The sequence below is a fragment of the Lepidochelys kempii genome, chromosome 3, assembly GCF_965140265.1.
Source record: "Lepidochelys kempii isolate rLepKem1 chromosome 3, rLepKem1.hap2, whole genome shotgun sequence".
Classification (NCBI taxonomy): Eukaryota; Metazoa; Chordata; order Testudines; family Cheloniidae; genus Lepidochelys; species Lepidochelys kempii.
This window is the reverse complement of record NC_133258.1, coordinates 127,427,745-127,447,643: the sequence shown is the minus strand read 5'-3', so window position 1 is coordinate 127,447,643 and position 19,899 is coordinate 127,427,745. Positions and strand designations below refer to the sequence as shown.

The following is a 19,899-nucleotide window of genomic DNA, read 5'->3' as shown; positions in this document are numbered from 1 at the left end:
TCTGCCATTTTGTTGCCCAGTCACCAATTTTGAAATTTTTATTACATTTATTTTTTTCTGCTTCCTTTTTAACCTTAAAAATGCCAATATTTGGTCACATTCTTTATTAGGAATCCTAGACCTGGGGTGAAATACTGACCCCATTGAAGTCAATGAGAGTTTTGCCATTGACAACTTCATTCCTAGCTCATTTCAGGTTCCATTGTTCTCTGTTGGAAGGACATCAATGGGAACAGAGTTGTTTCCTGCTGCAGGCAGCTATGATGTCACCAGACAGGTATCAGTGCTGTTCACAGTAGGGAAGATGTACTGAAGGCTTTCATCTCAGGCTTTTGTTTGTCCTTCAAAGATGGAAATAGGAAAAAAAGACTTGAAGGCTTCTTGGTTAAGTAGAATTCTTAACTGGGTATTTATCCATTGGCACAAAGCCGGATAAGGTTGACTTCCTTGTAAGGTGAATGTGAAGAATATTTTTGTGGGGAAGCGGGGAATGTGTTGTAGACATTCAGCAAATTTCAAAGGACCAAACCACAGCTATTTCTCTCAATTCATTAGCGCTTTCTTAAGCGCCCCCCCTCCCCCCACACACACACACATTGCGTCATTCTTATCTTTTGGTGTAAGAGCGCTCCATGGTCTAGGTCCAACTCCAGTACAAACTGTCTCTTGTGCACTCAAGCCTCTCTCTGTTCATTAACAGTTTCCTTGTTCCAGTGGAATTTGGGATGGAAACAAATCTCTCAAGTAGCTCAGGCCAGTCCCATGAAGAGTTCTGAGTATCAGGACAGAGACCCTGAATTGGACTCTGTATTCAGTATAGGTCAGTGCAGAGAGTGGAGCACCAGACTGACACACTCACAGTTGCTTAGCAAACAGATTGCTGTATTCTACACTAGTACAATAGAACGTCACTTACGCACACCTCAGGAATGGAGGTTGTTTGTAACTCTGAAATGTTTGTAATTCTATACAAAACATTATTGTTCTTTCAAAAGTTTACAACTGAACATTGACTTAATACAGCTTTGACACTTTACTATGCAGAAGAAAAATGCTACTTTCCCTTTATTTTTTAGTATTTTACATTTAACACAGTAGTATATTTGTTTTTTGGGATTTTTTGGCTTCTGCTGCTGCCTGATTGCATATATCTGGTTCCAAATGAGGTGTGTGGCTGACGGGTCATTTCATAACTCTGGTGTTCGTAACTCTGAGGTTCTACTGTAGAGCTTTTTCAGGGCCCATGTCTTCATTCCTAGATGTGAGTTTCAGAAATTGAGCCTGACTGTCTCAAATGTGTGGATTATTATGGCCAGATCTGTGTCTGATAGGAGAAGGCTATTTTCAGCATTGTGGTTCTAATTTAGAAAAGACTAGCTCATTCCAAAATAGCAGGTCACATGTGCCAATACATCTTGTCCCTTCATCTACCCATTTCAGGCAAGTACTCATGCCAAAGCCAGGCCTGGGTCTAGCAGCATTGACAGAGCAGTGAATAGAGATGAAAATGAGCAATCAAAAAATATAAACCTTCAAGGTGCCCTTCCCACCCATGCTGAGAATTAAGAAATCTCGGAAAGCGCATCATACAGACTAAGGGCCAGATTTTGTAGGAGCTCATCTTGCAACATGACTTTCTAAAGGAGTTGGGCACCTAACTCCTGAACATCCTAACATCGGTGCCTAAATGGGAGCTGAGCACGTTTGAAAATCCAGCCCTAAAATCTTCCGAAGGCTTTTGATGCTGTACATGCTCTGTTTCCATTGCAGAGTGTAGGTGAAGGGCTGCCTGGGTGTGATGTGCAGCTCTGTTCTGTGATAAACTGGTGATTTAGCCACTAGAACAACAAACAGGTGTAGCTAGACTGTGCCAGGCTGGGAATTAATCCCATCACTCCAATAATATCATAATCCCAGGCAGGAGAGATTGAAAGTTTGGTAATTACAACTGAATCCCTAGACTGATTTACCGCTGAGGTAACAACATCTCACTCTCACTCCATTATTTTTATGACCTGTCTAGACCAAGATTTACATTATTTTTAAAAATGGAAAAATAATTCTGTGATGTAGGAAAGGCTTTGATTGCATTTATATTGGCATGAGTGGTTGAACAGATTACTTATTACAAGATGACATGGGAATGGCAGGTGAAAGGTTTATTATGATGACACTCAAATACATCTGTCAGGATTAATGCATTTAATGGTATTTATTTACTTCACTTTTTTCATATTCTGGTTTTGACAGTGGGGACCTTCCATCTGGTTAAAAATGAGGATGTAGCACGCTGGACACTTAACCAGACTCATTAAAGTCATGAAAAGTGCCATAACTCCCTGCTCCAACCCCTATTATTAGTGTCATGGTGCCAATTAGAGATGCGTGAATATTTGGTATTTTGTGTATTGTGTCCTCTCTGACTGCCGCCTCTCTGGAACATCAGCCCGAATCTTTTCAGTCTCATTTGATGTGGAAATGTTTCCATGCCTCCAACCATTCTCAGCCTCTATCTCTCTCTATTGCCAAATAACTCTTTAGATGGTGCTTTTGTGAAGCCATGGAGATGGGGAATCCTGAAACTCACTATCTTTCCCTCACCTTTTTCCACTTAGAGTTAGCATTCATTCAACATTCCACTCACCTTTATTCTTTGTTCTGGTTGATCTCACCAGCTTAGCTGTTTGAGACCACCTTAAGATCACAGCAAGAGCCTCAAGAGCAGCAAGCACCTTGACATCAGGGCTGTAACCAGGGCAGGGCAAGCAGGGCACAAAGCCGTGGGGATGGAAAAATGAAGGGGAAAAATGGTAGGGGGTGCAAATATACTTGCTTGCCCCAAGCACAAAAATGCCCTCTTTACGGTTCTGCTTGCCAGGCTTCATCCTAGCCATTTTGTGACCCCATCCAGCCAAGACAAAACAAGACAAACCTAAGGTAGCAAATGAGAGAAATTTGTAGCTTCTCGATTGGGACTTACAAGTTAATGGAGGCGAAAAGAAGTCCCAATAAAGTAGCCATAGCAAATCTGAAATTCCCATTCAAAGGACAAGGATACCATTAAATCTAAATAGGGAGAAATTGCTTTCTAGCATTTTGTCTGTCTAAAGAAACTTTTCCTGATTAGCTGGATTCAATTATGGTGCCTAGGACTGTAGCAGATCTCAAGAGCCTATTTAACAGCACTATTTGGTCTTTCTAGAAAGATTCCCTTCATTACTTTGCTCATTTTTAGCCAGTTATTTTTAAATAATTCACATATACCTTAAACGTCACCAACTTCTAGCATGACTTTAACATGAACTATTAACAGCTGTGACCAGCAAAACCTTCCCAGGAAATACTGTCATTTATAATTATAAGCATTATAATTACCTTGTTACATTGTGGATGTTTATCACATTTTCTCATTACTATCTGTGTAACATGGAGTCAAAGTCTAAAATAAAGACTCCGTACCCAAAATCTCATTTCCATGAGATAAGGACAAAATATTGCTGATGTGACAGTTCTGCACGACAAGGTGAGACACCATGAGACACAACCACTACCAGATGTCACCAACTCTGTCACATGTTGAATGATGAGCAAATAAAATTGTGGAAGTTCCCTGCACACACCAAAATAAAAGCTCATAGAATCAAAGATTTTTTTTCAATCCAGAACGGACCATTGTGATCATCTAGTTGACCACCTGGTTATCACAGGCTATATGATTTTACCCAGTGATTCTTGCATCTACTCCAATAATTGTGGTTGAAATAGAGCATATATTTGAGAGAGAGATCTAGTCTCAAGCTGAGGATTTCAAGTAACGGTGAATCCACTACTTCCCTTTGCCAAGTTGTTCCAGGGGATAATTGCCCTAAGTGTTAATGTGCACTTTATTTCCAGTCTGAATTTGCCTGCCTTCAACTTCCAAGTGCATGGTGTCTCACTACTGCTCACTATTCTGCAGAGAAAAATTCAAATGCTAGTGCACTTCCTTTTTTCAGGAAAAGAACTCCACACTGCACCCCAGTGTTATGGTATTTTAGTCACGCAGGAACACAAGACCATCATGTTAGTGTGTATCCGAATGAAAGGCAGGTGATAAAATTCACTCCTGTGCTGAGGGCCAGCACAAGTCCTGAGCACTGATTACATCCCAGGCAAGCCCTATTTTGAGGGCTTCTCTGGGATTTCAGTAGTGCATAGACTTTGTACTGACCTTCTGCACAGGGCTGAATTTAATCCATAAAGCATCTGTTCCTGCAAAGTGCAGAGCTCCTCTTGTGAGATGCTGCGTGTCCTCAATTCCCATTTACTTCAATCAAAGAGAATTGGCAACAAAGTGCATTCTCTTATTAAGGAGGTGCAGAGAGATGAGGAGACTTGTTGAGTCCACCAGTGAGATCTTCTGAAAGGTATGAGCAGCCTGCGGGTGAGGAGACTGGGGAGGGACAGGCTGCACCAATAAAACTCGCAGGGAGTGGCTGACTTGAACTAACAAAACCCTTTCCCATGCACATGCCTAATACTTAAAACAATAAAAGCATCTTTGGGGACTACTGAGGCATGGGAAAGCCAAACAAAATCTGTTCTGGATTTAGTTTAGTCCGCAACACAAAATTTCAGAACCCCCTGCTCCATTAATTTGGGGCTTAGCTGTTACAGAACTCCAGAGACCATGACAATGGGGTGTGGGTGACTGGTTGTGGAATGCTCCCAGGAACAGTAGATTTGTTATAACTGATTGACTGTTATTTCTCCTGGAAATCCTGGGATTCTCCTGATTATACAGACCCTGCACAGGCCCTGAGCCCACTGCACAGAGCACTAAAGATGCCCTTTCAGTAAAGGCAACTGCATAATTGCTTTGTGATAGCTTAAATTGGACTCTCTGGTCAGTTTTCAGAGTAACAGCCGTGTTAGTCTGTATTCGCAAAAAGAAAAGGAGGACTTGTGGCACCTTAGAGACTAACCAATTTATTTGAGCATGAGCTTTCGTGAGCTACAGCTCACTTCATCGGATGTCCGATGAAGTGAGCGGTAGCTCACGAAAGCTCATGCTCAAATAAATTGGTTAGTCTCTAAGGTGCCACAAGTCCTCCTTTTCTCTGGTCAGTGGAGAGCTAGAGCAGAGAGTGCAGCCCAGGAGTGATGTGTTCACGATGAGTCCAGTGTTGCTAAGCAGATAGGCATTTTGTGCGAGCGGGAGCTTTTTCAGGGTGTGTGGCTTCCTTTTGAAATACGAATTGCACTAATGGAGCCTAGGTGTCACAAATGCATGGCTCACTGAGGTCAGCTCTGTTCCTGGGTGGGGAACAGAGCCGGGGGTTCAATCTTCTGGCCAGCTGCAAGTGGGAATGGTGCTTTTTTCAGCAGGGGCCACCTGGGTATCCAAAAGCATTGTGTTGCCCAGAAAGTCCTCAAGGCTGCAAACTGATTTAACAATAACTAGGTAGATGCCCTCAACAGAAAGGGTTATTACATGGAAGATGTGTTCAAGTTCTTCAAAGCATTTCCCTATTCCTATAGCTCACCTCTGTCTTGCCCAGGATCAGCTTTAACCAGCTGCTCTTCATCCAGGTACTGATGTCTGCTAGGCCAAGAGCTTCTCAGCCCATACCTGTGACTCTGGCTCCGTTTCTGGGCCTGAGTTAACCTCAAAATGTAGCAGTTAATTTAGCGCTGCTGGAAGACACTACATATAGATAGACAAGCCTCAGAGGAGCAAGCCCTCACTTTGTTCACAAAATAGGTACAGCATAGGCAGCAAACAATGCAAGTTTTACCCTGCCAGCCCTAACTTAAAAGAAATACCTGTAGGAAGGATAATTCAGTCAGGTCCATTTAATCCTTAGGCTTTCTCCTGAGGCTGCTAACAAGGATGTCAATTTTTGGTGTGGAATCGTAGGCCATCAAACAGCCATTAAATGATAATCTTATAGCAGGTATCACCAAGTAGTGCTGTTATACTGAGTCCTCCAAGTTTTTTTTCCTGAGTGCGAGCAAGTTTTGACTCTTGGAAAGACACGCTGCGGGGTTGCTTTGTCTTACGCAAGTGCGTGTGAAGAGGTAGCTTTAGGATAAAGGAAGCTGAGCAAGCAGTAGGAGAGTTTGCTTTCTGACTCGAATCAGAGCCCAAGACCATTAATTCTTGAGACACAGTTGCATACTAGGTAATGGACACTAGTAGTGAGATGAGATTCTTGGAAGAAGGGTTTGCCCTGCATGCTGTTTGAGCATATCATTTCTGGACTGGTGTATATGTAGGAATAAAGCACGTTACACTTGGGATCACTGATTTCTCCTCTACTGGGAAGTCAACCTGCATGGTCCTGAACACCTGCTACTGCTCAGCACAGAGGCAACACTGATGTGAGAGCAGGACACTGATGTCAGAGAAAGAGGCAATGCTAACTCTTCTCAATCACCACCAACCTGGGCTGGTTTCAAAACAAGGAACTGGAGATGAAAGGTGCTAAGTCTTCTTATCAATCTTAAAAGTCATCCAGTGCCCCAAGAAGAGCCTTATTCTCACTAAGTAAGGCTCTGTCCATGTGGATTAAACACTTTTGGCAAAGCAGATTTTAAACATGGTTTTAAAATTACTCCAGCTAACAAAGTTTAAAGAGCCCCAAAACAGCCATCAACCTGTCAGTTTGAAACTGAGTCAGTTTAAAACATAGGAGTTAAAAATAGCATCAGGTATTACATCATCATCTACCCCCAAGTCCTCCTGCTACTGCTGGTGATTTCATAGTCATATGTTTTATATTTTTAAATGTTGTTCTCTCCCCTGTTGGTTCGTGAAAGACAAACACAAAGGACTGGGGAATCCAACTGTATGGGGGGAAAGCAATGAAACTGATTATACACAAAGTGCTGTCAGGTGCACAAAGAAAATTGAAGAAATAGAAAAAATATCTCTAATCTCTTTCATTAAAAGAATTTTAGGTGCCATATGTAATAATAAAGTGCAGATAGAAGTATGATTTTGCAATTGATGGCATCCTTTTAAACAGTTTGCCTGGCCAGTGTGGACAAGGCATTAACCGTTTAAAAACTGTTTTAAAAACAAAAGCCATGTTCTGGACTAGCAGTGGGCAGGGACCTGAGGCCAAATTCACCCCCAGTGTATATGTTAATTCTGTTCAAAGCAACTATTAAACCAGGGACGAATTTGTCCTCTAGGGGACTAGCAGTTTGCTATGGAGCCCTCTCCCTAGATCACTGGTTTGAAACAATTGAGTTGTTGCCATCTGTCAGCTCTCTGCCATTGGTCAATCTAGTGCCCCCTAGGTGGGGGGGGGAATACATGGAACCTGGTTGGAAATTGCCCTGCGGCCCCTTTGTGCTGGTAGCCTGTGACACTTTCACAGGGCGCCCAGAACCATAAGCCACTGTGTTATCCCTGTGCCTCAGCAAGAGAGAATTTTGCTGGAGCTTAAACTGTGTGTAAGCTCCCTGCTGCACCAGTCTGTCCTCCTCACCAGCAAACTCCTTGAGACTCTGCCAGCGTAAACCTTGCTTTGCAGGTAACATTCAGTGAACCCCAGTTCCCAAACCCTCTGGAAGAGCATTTCTCTGCAGTATCCAGCCTCTCTCACTGGCCACTTGCCACCAAATCCACTGCCTCCGAAGAGAGAGTGCACAAACCAGCCTGTCAGTTTAGCTGAGGACCCATACTTGAATACAAGCACCGAGACGCTTTTCTGGGAAAACCAAAAATAGGTTTATTAATAAAGAACAGAGATTTAAGGGATAGTAAGTAAGGATAATAAAAACAGAAAATGGTTACAAATAAAACACGCTTTCTAGTGTCTTAAAACTTTACAGATTACAAACCTGGTCTCAGGCAATTTCTCACTTGCAGCCAGTTCTCAGTGTGTTCAGCCCACATAACTGGGACCCCATGAGCAGGAGGACCCCAAAGCATGGGTTCCAGCCTGAGCCCAAACATCTGCACTGCAATTTGCAGCCCGAACCCCACAAGCCCAAGTCAGGTGAGCTGGGCCAGCTGTGGGTCTTTTATTCTGGTGTAGACGTACCCTTTGTCCCTTAAATGATGCATAACCACAATGTCTTTTACCTCTTTTCTAACAGTTCAGAAAACCTTTGAAAAGTAACCCTAAACAAAATTCTTCTTCCCTGCTGCTTGTTCCTCAGAGTGCAGGTGCCATGTCCCCTTTTCAGTCTCTTGTTAATTGGCTCTTTCTCTTGGTTTGATTATTTTGTTTATCTTAAATGCAACTTTATTTTCATTGTCTCTTGTTTACAAAGTTTGATGCGAGCAGACTGGCAAATCCAAATTTCTTTGTCTAGGGCAAGCCTGTGTATTTCTTTGTCTAGGATAAACCTGTGTATCTACTCAGATTGCTTGGTCTGAACATATTTTAGGAATGCATTTCCAGCCCACATACATAACTCTTTACCGGCATGACTACACTGGAAACTTCAAAGCGCTGTCTCTGGAGTGCTCCCACAGCAGCGCTTTGAAGTGCGAGTGTGGTCACGTGCGAGTGCTGGGAGAGAGCTCTCCCAGCACTCCTGGTAATCCACCTCCACCAGGGGATTAGCTCCGAGCACTGGGAGCCTGTTTACACGAGCGCTTTAAAGCGCTCAGACTTGCTGCGAGCCAGCAACTTAGAGCGCTATAAAATGTAAGTGTAGACAAGCCCATAGTACATACATCACACCATAATATTAATGACTAGAAGGTCACCAGTTTTCACTGGATACCTTACAAGATACTTGTTGGATAAATATTATGATGACTGAGTATCAGGTGTAGAGAGTTTTTCAGGTCTGGTAACTCTTGTATTTCCAGAACAATTACCCCTTTGCCATTTACCATTGAGAGGCTCTTTGGGTCACACAGCCCCACACCAGCTATTTGGCCCCTCCCAGTGAATTCCCCTTATGTAAGGGTATGTCTACACTACGGAATAAGGTCGAATTTATAGAAGTCGGTTTTTTAGAAATCGGTTTTATATATTCGAGTGTGTGTGTCCCCACAGAAAATGCTCTAAGTGCATTAAGTGCATTAACTCGGCGGAGCGCTTCCACAGTACCGAGGCTAGAGTCGACTACCGGAGCGTTGCACTGTGGGTAGCTATCCCACAGTTCCCGCAGTCTCCGCTGCCCATTGGAATTCTGGGTTGAGATCCCAATGCCTGATGGGGCTAAAACATTGTCGCGGGTGGTTCTCGGTACATATCGTCAGGCCCCCGTTCCCTCCCTCCCTCTGTGAAAGCAAGGGCAGACAATCGTTTTGCGCCTTTTTTCCTGAGTTACCTGTGCAGACGCCATACCATAGCAAGCATGGAGCCCGCTCAGGTAACCGTCACCCTATGTCTCCTGGGTGCTGGCAGACGCGGTACGGCATTGCTACACAGTAGCAGCAACCCCTTGCCTTGTGGTAGCAGACGGTACAGTACGACTGGTAGCCGTCATCGTCATGTCCGAGGTGCTCCTGGCCACGTCGGCTGGGAGTGCCTGGGCAGACATGGGCGCAGGGACTAAATTTGGAGTGACTTGACCAGGTCATTCTCTTTAGTCCTGCAGTCAGTCCTATTGAACCGTCTTATGGTGAGCGGGCAGGCGATACGGACTGCTAGCAGTCGTACTGTACCATCTTCTGCCGAGCAGCCATGAGATGTGGATGGCATGCAGTCCTTCTGCACCGTCTGCTGCCAGCCAAAGATGTAAAAGATAGATGGAGTGGATCAAAACAAGAAATAGACCAGATTTGTTTTGTACTCATTTGCTTCCCCCCCTCCCCTGTCTAGGGGACTCATTCTTCTAGATCACACTGCAGTCACTCACAGAGAAGGTGCAGCGAGGTAAATCTAGCCATGTATCAATCAGAGGCCAGGCTAACCTTCTTGTTCCAATAAGGACAATAACTTAGGTGCACCATTTCTTATTGGAATCCTCCGTGAAGTCCTGCCTGAAATACTCCTTGATGTAAAGCCACCCCCTTTGTTGATTTTAGCTCCCTGAAGCCAACCCTGTAAGCCGTGTCGTCAGTCGCCCCTCCCTCCGTCAGAGCAACGGCAGACAATCGTTCCGCGCCTTTTTTCTGTGCGGACGCCATACCAAGGCAAGCATGGAGGCCGCTCAGCTCACTTTGGCAATTAGGAGCACATTAAACACCACACGCATTATCCAACAGTATATGCAGCACCAGAACCTGGCAAAGCGATACCGGGCGAGGAGGCGACGTCAGCGCTGTCACGTGAGTGATCAGGACATGGACACAGATTTCTCTGAAAGCATGGGCCCTGCCAATGCATGCATCATGGTGCTAATGGGGCAGGTTCATGCTGTGGAACGCCAATTCTGGGCTCGGGAAACAAGCACAGACTGGTGGGACCGCATAGTGTTGCAGGTCTGGGACGATTCCCAGTGGCTGCGAAACTTTCGCATGCGTAAGGGCACTTTCATGGAACTTTGTGACTTGCTTTCCCCTGCCCTGAGGCGCATGAATACCAAGATGAGAGCAGCCCTCACAGTTGAGAAGCGAGTGGCGATAGCCCTGTGGAAGCTTGCAATGCCAGACAGCTACCGGTCAGTTGGGAATCAATTTGGAGTGGGCAAATCTACTGTGGGGGCTGCTGTGATGCAAGTAGCCCACGCAATCAAAGATCTGCTGATATCAAGGGTAGTGACCCTGGGAAATGTGCAGGTCATAGTGGATGGCTTTGCTGCAATGGGATTCCCTAACTGTGGTGGGGCTATAGACGGAACCCATATCCCTATCTTGGCACCAGAGCACCAAGCCGCCTAGTACATAAACCGCAAGGGGTACTCTTCGATAGTGCTGCAAGCTCTGGTGGATCACAAGGGACGTTTCACCAACATCAACGTGGGATGGCCGGGAAAGGTACATGACGCTCGCATCTTCAGGAACTCTGGTCTGTTTCAAAAGCTGCAGGAAGGGACTTTATTCCCAGACCAGAAAATAGCTGTTGGGGATGTTGAAATGCCTATATGTATCCTTGGGGACCCAGCCTACCCCTTAATGCCATGGCTTATGAAGCCGTACACAGGCAGCCTGGACAGTAGTCAGGAGCTGTTCAACTACAGGCTGAGCAAGTGCAGAATGGTGGTAGAATGTGCATTTGGACGTTTAAAGGCGCGCTGGCGCAGTTTACTGACTCGCTTAGACCTCAGTGAAACCAATATTCCCACTGTTATTACTGCTTGTGGTGTGCTCCACAATATCTGTGAGAGTAAGGGGGAGACGTTTATGGCGGGGTGGGAGGTTGAGGCAAATCGCCTGGCTGCTGGTTATGCGCAGCCAGACACCAGGGCGGTTAGAAGAGCACAGGAGGGCGCGGTACGCATCAGAGAAGCTTTGAAAACCAGTTTCATGACTGGCCAGGCTACGGTGTGAAAGTTCTGTTTGTTTCTCCTTGATGAAACCCCCCGCCCCTTGGTTCACTCTACTTCCCTGTAAGCTAACCACCCGCCCCTCCTCCCTTCAATCACCGCTTGCAGAGGCAATAAAGTCATTGTTGCTTCACATTCATGCATTCTTTATTCATTCATCACACAAATAGGGGGATGACTACCAAGGTAGCCCAGGAGGGGTGGTGGAGGAGGGAAGGAAAATGCCACACAGCACTTTAAGCACAGCACTTTAAAAGTTTACAACTTTAAAATTTATTGAATGACAGCCTTCTTTTTTTGGGGCAATCCTCTGTGGTGGAGTGGCTGGTTGGCCGGAGGCCCCCCCACCGCGTTCTTGGGCGTCTGGGTGTGGAGGCTATGGAACTTGGGGAGGAGGGCGGTTGGTTACAGAGGGGCAGCAGTGGCAGTCTGTGCTCCAGCTGCCTTTGCTGCAGCTCAACCATACACTGGAGCATACTGGTTTGGTCCTGCAGCAGCCTCAGCATTGAATCCTGCCTCCTCTCATCATGCTGCCGCCACATTTGAGCTTCAGCCCTGTCTTCAGCCCGCCACTTACTCTCTTCAGCCCGCCACCTCTCCTCCCGGTCATTTTGTGCTTTCCTGCACTCTGACATTATTTGCCTCCACGCATTCATCTGTGCTCTGTCAGTGTGGGAGGACAGCATGAGCTCAGAGAACATTTCATTGCGAGTGCGTTTTTTTTTCTTTCTAAGCTTCACTAGCCTCTGGGAAGGAGAAGATCCTGTGATCATTGCAACACATGCAGCTGGTGGAGAAAAAAAAAGGGACAGCGGTATTTAAAAAGACACATTTTATAAAACAGTGGCTACACTCTTTCAGGGTAAACCTTGCTGTTAACATTACATACATAGCACATGTGCTTTCGTTACAAGATCGCATTTTGCCTCCTCCCACCGCGTGACTACCCCCTCAACCTTCCCCCCTCCCTGTGGCTAACAGCGGGGAACATTTCTGTTTAGCCACAGGCAAACAGCCCAGCAGGAATGGGCTCCTCTGAGTGTCCCCTGAAGAAAAGCACTCTATTTCAACCAGGTGACCATGAATTATATCTCACTCTCCTGAGGATAACACAGAGAGATAAAGAACGGATGTTGTTTGAATGCCAGCAAACATACACTGCAATGCTTTGTTCTACAATGATTCCTGAGTACGTGTTACTGGCCTGGAGTGGTAAAGTGTCCTACCACGAAGGACGCAATAAGGCTGCCCTCCCCAGAAACCTTTTGCAAAGGCTTTAGGACTACATCTAGGAGAACCGCAAATGCCAGGGCAAAGTAATCCTTTCACATGCTTGCTTTTAAACCATGTATAGTATTTTAAAAGGTACACTCACCAGAGGTCCCTTCTCCGCCTGCTGGGTCCAAGAGGCAGCCTTGGGTGGGTTCGGGGGGTACTGGCTCCAGGTCTAGGGTGAGAAACAGTTCCTGGCTGTCGGGATAACCGGTTTCTCCGCTTGCTTGCTGTGAGCTATCTACAACCTCCTCATCATCATCATCTTCTTCGTCCCCAAAACCTGCTTCCGTATTGCCTCCATCTCCATTGAAGGAGTCAAACAACACGGCTGGGGTAGTGGTGGCTGAACCCCCTAAAATGGCATGCAGCTCATCATAGAAGCGGCATGTTTGGGGCTCTGACCCAGAGCGGCTGTTTGCCTCTCTGGTTTTCTGGTAGGCTTGCCTCAGCTCCTTCAGTTTCACGCGGCACTGCTTCGGGTCCCTGTTATGGCCTCTGTCCTTCATGCCCTGGGAGATTTTCACAAAGGTTTTGGCATTTCGAAAACTGGAATGGAGTTCTGATAGCACGGATTCCTCTCCCCAAACAGTGATCAGATCCCGTACCTCCCGTTCGGTCCATGCTGGAGCTCTTTTGCGATTCTGGGACTCCATCATGGTCACCTGCAGCTTGCCACGCTGGCCAAACAGGAAATGAGATTCAAAAGTTCGCGGTTCTTTTCCTGTCTACCTGGCCAGTGCATCTGAGTTGAGAGTGCTGTCCAGAGCAGTCATAATGGAGCACCCTGGGATAGCTCCCGGAGGCCAATACCATCGAATTGTGTCCACAGTACCCCAAATTTGAGCCGGCAACGTCGATTTAAGCGCTAATCCACTTGTCAGGGGTGGAGTAAGGAAATCGATTTTAAGAGCCCTTTAAGTCGAAATAAAGGGCTTCATTGTGTGGACGGGTGCAGGTTTACATCGATTTAACGCTGCTAAATTCGACCTAAAGTCCTAGTGTAGACCAGGGCTAAGGGGCTCTGCAGCATAGCACATAGCCATCTGTGGCAGCTCTGTGTGCCCTTCTCCCCTGCAGTGGGAACCTGCTGCAGGGGCTTCCCAGTGTGGATGGCTGGACACTGGTAACAGCATACTGGGAGGCACTCCTATGTCCTGGTCATTCTGCATCATCTCAATGCCCCACTGCCGTGGCCGGCAGCTTCTGAAAAGGGGACGTGCAAGCTGTTCCTCTTGGTCCCTGCATTCCCCCTTAACAGCTAAATTTGATCCACACTGTCACAGTGTACTTAAATGGTATTAGCATGAACAATACTAAAACTGGTGTTGCTAACACATCCAATAAATGGGGGCCCACACGTTGCTAATGTTTTTCATTGGTCAACATGTGCTACAGAGATCTTGAATTCTTTTTTTTTTTTTTTGGTAAAGTATTTCCTTAATTTTTTTTTAATAATCAGAGATGTATCATTTTTGCTTGGACCTGAAGCAAAAATCACCCAGCAGAACGAACACACACACACACTATTATATGTTGTAATTGTAGGCTGTCTGCATTGCCATTTTATCTTCTTCATCTTTCCCCTTCCTCCCCCGCCCCTCCAAAAGGGCTTGTGGTTGTATCCAGAAATACCATCTTGTTGCAGTAAGCAGACTGTCTTACAGTGAATAGGGGCTTTGTAGGCAGGAGTGTAATGTTGTGGTGTTATTCTTTGGAGTGGTGAGCTGCCAATACTGGGGGGGGAAGAGGCCATTGTTTCATGATGTTAAGTCAGTTGGTGCCCCACTCATCCCAGGTGCTAACCTTCTAACCTGCCAGTCTGGCTAAGGCTGAACATATTGTCCTGAAGAACTGTATAAAATTACCTGTGAGATGTTTGACACTTAGCCAGTTCATTTCCTAAGATATTGAAAATTAAATCTCCAATCAGAAAATTTCTTTTTTATTTGTTTTTATTGGCAACAACACCCCAAAATCTTAATTTCCCTCTCCCCACTTAAAGGTCTGGAGCATTTCAGTTTCAGAGTAGGGATTATGCATTGTGTGTTGTTTTGTAGAAAGTAGGGTTTTTTTCTGTCTCATAAAGTATGCAAGAATTTTCCCATGGTCTGCTCCTGGCCAGTTTCTAACAGCATGCTTTGCACATTAGCAGCTGATGCTGGAATGTGGCGTTCCCCTGGCAACTATTAACCCCCCATTGAGCACAGCCAACCTCTTTCCATTGTATGGGGTTTGACTGAAAGGTGCTTTGTTGGATGATGTAATGTGAGGTATGCAAACTAACTGAGGAGCTCAAATGGCACTTGGAATCCGTTCACTGACTTCAAGGGAAGGGCTGTGTGACTCGCACCAGTGCTGCCTAGCATGGTAAGGCTGCATCTTTACCATCATATGCCAAGAGCTTTCCCACCAGTGCAGCTCCACTTGGAGAAGAAATGGCAGGAGCATTAATGTAGACAGGACTCAGGTGTCTTTATCACTATGTCATCTAATCCTGCTCAGAGCAGTATCCATAATGTGGCATTTGGGGTGCAATTACGTTTTGGTAGATTTTTTTTCTGAATACTTCTTAGTTTTTGTGGCCAACCATAGGAATGTAGGAACAGCCATGCTGGAAGAGAGAGCAGCGGTCCATTTAGACCAATATCCTAGCAATGGTGAATGCGTCAAGCCAAAGGCTTAACCACCTCCTTCCATAAATCACCTAACTGCAACTCTGCATCCTAAGGGGGGCTTCTTCTTAGAGGTGTTGGTTTCAGAAAGCCAAGCCATGATGCAGACTTTGGTGCTGCATTAATATTAAAAAAGAAAAGGAGTACTTGTGGCACCTTAGAGACTAACAAATTTATTTCAGCATAAGCTTTCGTGAGCTACAGCTTATGCTCAAATAAATTTGCTGTAGTTCACGAAAGCTTATGCTCAAATAAATTTGTTAGTCTCTAAGGTGCCACAAGTACTCCTTTTCTTTTTGCGTATACAGACTAACACGGCTGCTACTCTGAAACCTGTCATTAATATTAAAATACTCTTCACTCTTCCTTGATTTTTGCAAAGACCTGTAGATAATGATTCCCACAAGGAGTATTGGAGTGTTGCCATCAATTTCAAAGAGACAGAGAAAGTGTGTGTGTGTGTGTGTGTGTGTGAATTTGGTTTCCAACCTGTGTTTTATATAAAATGCTGATATAAAACCTGTCTGGATATTAAGCAGACTAGTCAATTCCTTAACAATACCTTGGGATTACTGCAACTGTGAATATTAGACCCAGCACTATAAAATAAAAATAACAAATACAATTCCCACATGCTAAATGTCCAGCTTCACTGAGAAATTGTCTAATTTGTAATCTTAGTCTTCTTTGTTTATTTGGATGGCATGGAAAGGGGAGGTGATTTTGAAGGAAATATGGGTGATCTTAACAATCACTGGAATACCTTGTTGGGGCAATAAAAACACTTTGTCTCTCTAGCTTACTTGATAGAAGCACAGAACTAGAAGTCAGGACTGAGATCCAAGAACTCCCAAGTTCTATTCCCATTTTTGAAATAGTGTGTGGCCAAAATAATAACATTTTGCACTTATACATTATGGGCCAGATTTTCAAAGTTATTTAGGTGCTTTAAGATGCAGATAGGAGCCTGACTCCCAGTGATTTCAATGGGAGTTAGGCACTTTTCAAAATCCCACTAAGTGCCAATCTACATCTTTAGGCACCTCCCCACTGTATTTTCCACTACATGCATCCGATGAAGTGAGCTTAGCTCATGAAAGCTTATGCTCAAATAAATTTGTTAGTCTCTAAGGTGCCAAAAGTACTCCTTTAAATCCTTTTGAAAATCTAGCCCCATGTGACCTTTCATTCAGTGGTCTCAAATATTACTTATAAACCATAGCCTCTTTGTGAAGCAGACAAGTATAATTGTCCCAATTTTACAGAATGGAAAATTGATGTTCAAAAAGTTCTGTGACTTGTCCCGGTCACAAGTGAGTTAGTGGCAAAACTGGGAGTAGAATCTGAGGGGAAATCTCAACTCCACTGATGCCAATGGCAAAACTCACATTGACTTCCATGGAGCCAGGAATTCACCCCAGGTCTCCACAATCACATGCCATGATGCAAATGTGATGTTCAAGTTGATGGCATACCGCTGAGAGGGGAAGAAAACTTTAATCTAATATTCTTTTTTAAAAAAACACAAGTGTTTGGAAGCCAGAAAATTCAGTTAAATTAACGTTAAAGCTACACTTAAAAAAAAAATGGCACTAGAAAGTTAGTCATATCCCCATCTCAGCATAAGACTTTTACAGCTGGATTACAGAATCCTCTAAAAATGACACCAGAAAGTCCCTGACATGCTCTTAGGGCCTGATCCTGTTCTCACTGAGGTCATGCAGAGCTCCCATTAACTTCAATGGGAACAGCTTAAACCTTCTAGCAGTGCGAATGGAGGCCCTATAATATCAATAAGTGTCATGTACATTCGTTGTTTAGCTCTAAAAATGATTCCAGGGTTAAATATGCAAGTATCATTCAGATGCATGCCACTTTTAGCAAACCCATCGCTTGCGTGCTAGATGTCTCTCTTTTCCTCCTCCCTATTGCTGAACATGCTAATCCTGCACAGCAACCAAGCATCATTATTGCAGCCTTGTCCAAAAAGTATGCAGAGATATTAGTCTCATTGAAAAAGGTATTGAAGACCTAAAGCCTGTTGGTGGAGTTGAATGGCTTTGGGGTTTGCAGCTTTTTGTTCTAAAAGGATAGAAGCAGAGGTACCAACCAATCTGGGGGGCAGATTGCTGCTGAAAGAGCCTTGATGTGATTCTGCTTGTAAAATTGGTGGTTGTAAAAAGCAGATGACAGACATCCCACATTAAAAAAAATATATTAATAAAAATTATGCACTTCTAAAATTCTGAGCACTGGTGAGTATGGATATAAACAAATGGGATTTTTTAGAGACACAGTTGTTCTACCTCTCTTATGGTAAAAGTACTTAGGAATTACAGAACTTTTTCTATCCAAAGTGCTTTACAAACATTAATACTGCCAGCACTCCAGTGAGAGGGAAATGAGTGTTATTTTCATTTGCTTTTTACAGATGGGGAAAATTGAGGTGGAGAGGTTTGCTCAAATTCACAGTGCAAGTGTCAAAGGCAGGATTTGAACTCAGGAGTGCTTGGTTTCTACTTCCAATCTTGTTCTCAAATTCTCACTCTTTCTTCTGAGGCCTCAAACTACACCATCATAAGAAACAGATGGACTTACCACAATAAGTATCTCAGTCTGTCCCAGTTGTCATACCCAGCAATCAAGCAGCAAGGGCTGGTAAGAAGACTGGAAGCCATAGTGGCCACATACCCATCCATGTGCTTTCATGTGCCTGTAGCCTTTATAGGGTCCTAGATACTTTGATCCAACTGGAAGCTTTCTATAGCAGTTCCTATGAAATGGCATTTTTAAATAAGTGTTCCTTTTTTAAAAAAAATGCTATTCATCCAGTTTAAAACCCACATTTATGTCACAAAATATATATTTCATATCATTTTATTTATTTTTTGTTGTTGATTCCAAGTGTTTAACATTTATTTCATAGAATCATAGAATATCAGGGTTGGAAGGGACCTCAGGAAGTCATCCAGTCCAACCCCCTGCTCAAAGCAGGACTAATCCCCAACTTTTGCCCCAGATCCCCAAATGGCCCCCTCAAGGACTGAACTCACAACCCTGGGTCTAGCAGGCCAATGCTCAAACCACTGAGCTATCCCTCCCCCTCTTTGATACCCTCATGGGACAGTGGTGCACTCCAAAATCATAATATGTTGACTCAGTCTACTGCATGATATGATAAGCTACTCAGTATTTATTCGTAAAAACAACATTTAAATTAGGGGGAAAAAACACCTGAGATCAGGGGGGAAATCACAAACGGTGCTTTTGATGGTAGTCTTAGCTAAAAGGCCAAATATTGAAAGGGCCAAGGGAGACTGATCCCTTGATACTAAATGGATGACTTTATTTAAACCAGCCTCTTTCATAAGTATTAAAGGCCTAATCCATAGTCCTTTGTCGTTTATGGAAAGACTCCCCATTTTAAAGACTCAGGTCCTGAACTTATGTGACAGATATAAAGATCAGAAAAATTCCAAAAATCCTTTTTTAGAAAATTTATTTTTTGTTTCCATGCTTTTAAATAATTGAGAAATTACACCCCTGCCCTTAATGGATCTATTTGAAATGTTCATATATATTAGATGGACACATTTATGTGTTGCACACTTGCTTCCTAAAATGAATTAAACCTGCCAAGGAGTCCGTTGTACGCACCATAGTTGTAGCCGTGTCAGACCCACCTTTTTATGTTATCACTTTGACGGCTGCTCTGGATTTGTGCTGTTAATTAAATTACACATGATTTCCTACAGGTGGTGCTACAGTCAAACTGCAATCCGAGTGTAGGCAACAGAAAGCAAGGCAATGTAACTGATCTTTAATAAAGAAAAACGATTGCTGCCTTAAAGCATAATATTTTTGACAGGCTGGTCTAAATTCTTCTCGGGGTCACAGAGTTAATCACACAGTGGTCACAGGCCCCCTTAGTGCTAAGCGTGAACAATACGGTTAACATTTTCAAGAGAGAGTTAAATTTCGTTGTCATTCCTATCCTACATCTCTCTGCTTTCATAACTCACCATCTGGAGCTGATAAACTCTCTTATCTATGGCTGGCCTCTTTTTCAGTTGTTATAAATATATCCCACAAAGACTGACCAACCACCAGAATATAGTGACTATTAAACCTGCATTAAACGCAGAGCTTCCCAAAGGCTAATACCTTTTAGATATAAGTCTGACTGCAAAACACAAGAATGTGTAAAAAGAAAAGGAGTACTTGTGGCACCTTAGAGACTAACCAATTTATTTGAGCATGAGCTTTCGTGAGCTACAGCTCACTTCATCAGATGTTTACCGTGGAAACTGCAGCAGACTTTATATACACACAGAAATCATGAAACACATGATTATAGCTATTACCAGCTATTACCAGCAGGACAGTGGGGTGGGAGGAGGTATTGTTTCATGATTTCTGTGTGTATATAAAGTCTGCTGCAGTTTCCACGGTAAACATCTGATGAAGTGAGCTGTAGCTCACGAAAGCTCATGCTCAAATAAATTGGTTAGTCTCTAAGGTGCCACAAGTACTCCTTTTCTTTTTGCGAATACAGACTAACACGGCTGTT

The 19,899-nt window shown here is 44.1% G+C and overlaps 1 protein-coding gene and 1 long non-coding RNA gene across 5 annotated transcripts in view; both read right to left on the bottom strand.

Annotated features, from left to right (window-relative positions):
* Positions 1-19,899, bottom strand: part of LOC140909204 (uncharacterized) — an 80,066-nt gene that overhangs the window by 31,499 nt on the left and 28,668 nt on the right. For 2 of the 4 annotated variants that reach the window (XR_012158135.1, XR_012158134.1), the window contains exon 3: positions 17,928-18,102. This is a non-coding gene — a long non-coding RNA (uncharacterized lncRNA). Of the gene's footprint in view, positions 1-17,864; positions 18,103-19,899 lie in introns of those variants that run through there. The other 2 variants (XR_012158136.1, XR_012158133.1) reach the window with 1 other exon arrangement.
* On the bottom strand, positions 11,627-13,310 carry LOC140908209 (uncharacterized). Its single transcript, XM_073335164.1, has 2 exons — positions 12,758-13,310; positions 11,627-12,169 (listed from the first exon to the last, which is right to left on the bottom strand). The coding sequence occupies exons 1-2, from the start codon at positions 13,308-13,310 to the stop codon at positions 11,649-11,651; spliced, it is 1,074 nt and encodes a 357-aa protein (XP_073191265.1). The 3' UTR covers positions 11,627-11,648.

Bases quoted from the DNA above. Each gene is read 5' to 3' on its own strand.
- LOC140908209 (XM_073335164.1), bottom strand. From the start codon at position 13,310: ATGGAGTCCCAGAATCGCAAAAGAGCTCCAGCATGGACCGAACGGGAG. The intron at 12,170-12,757 runs GTGAGTGTACCT...TTTCTCCACCAG, and splicing joins AGGCGGAGAAGGGACCTCTG to CTGCATGTGTTGCAATGATC.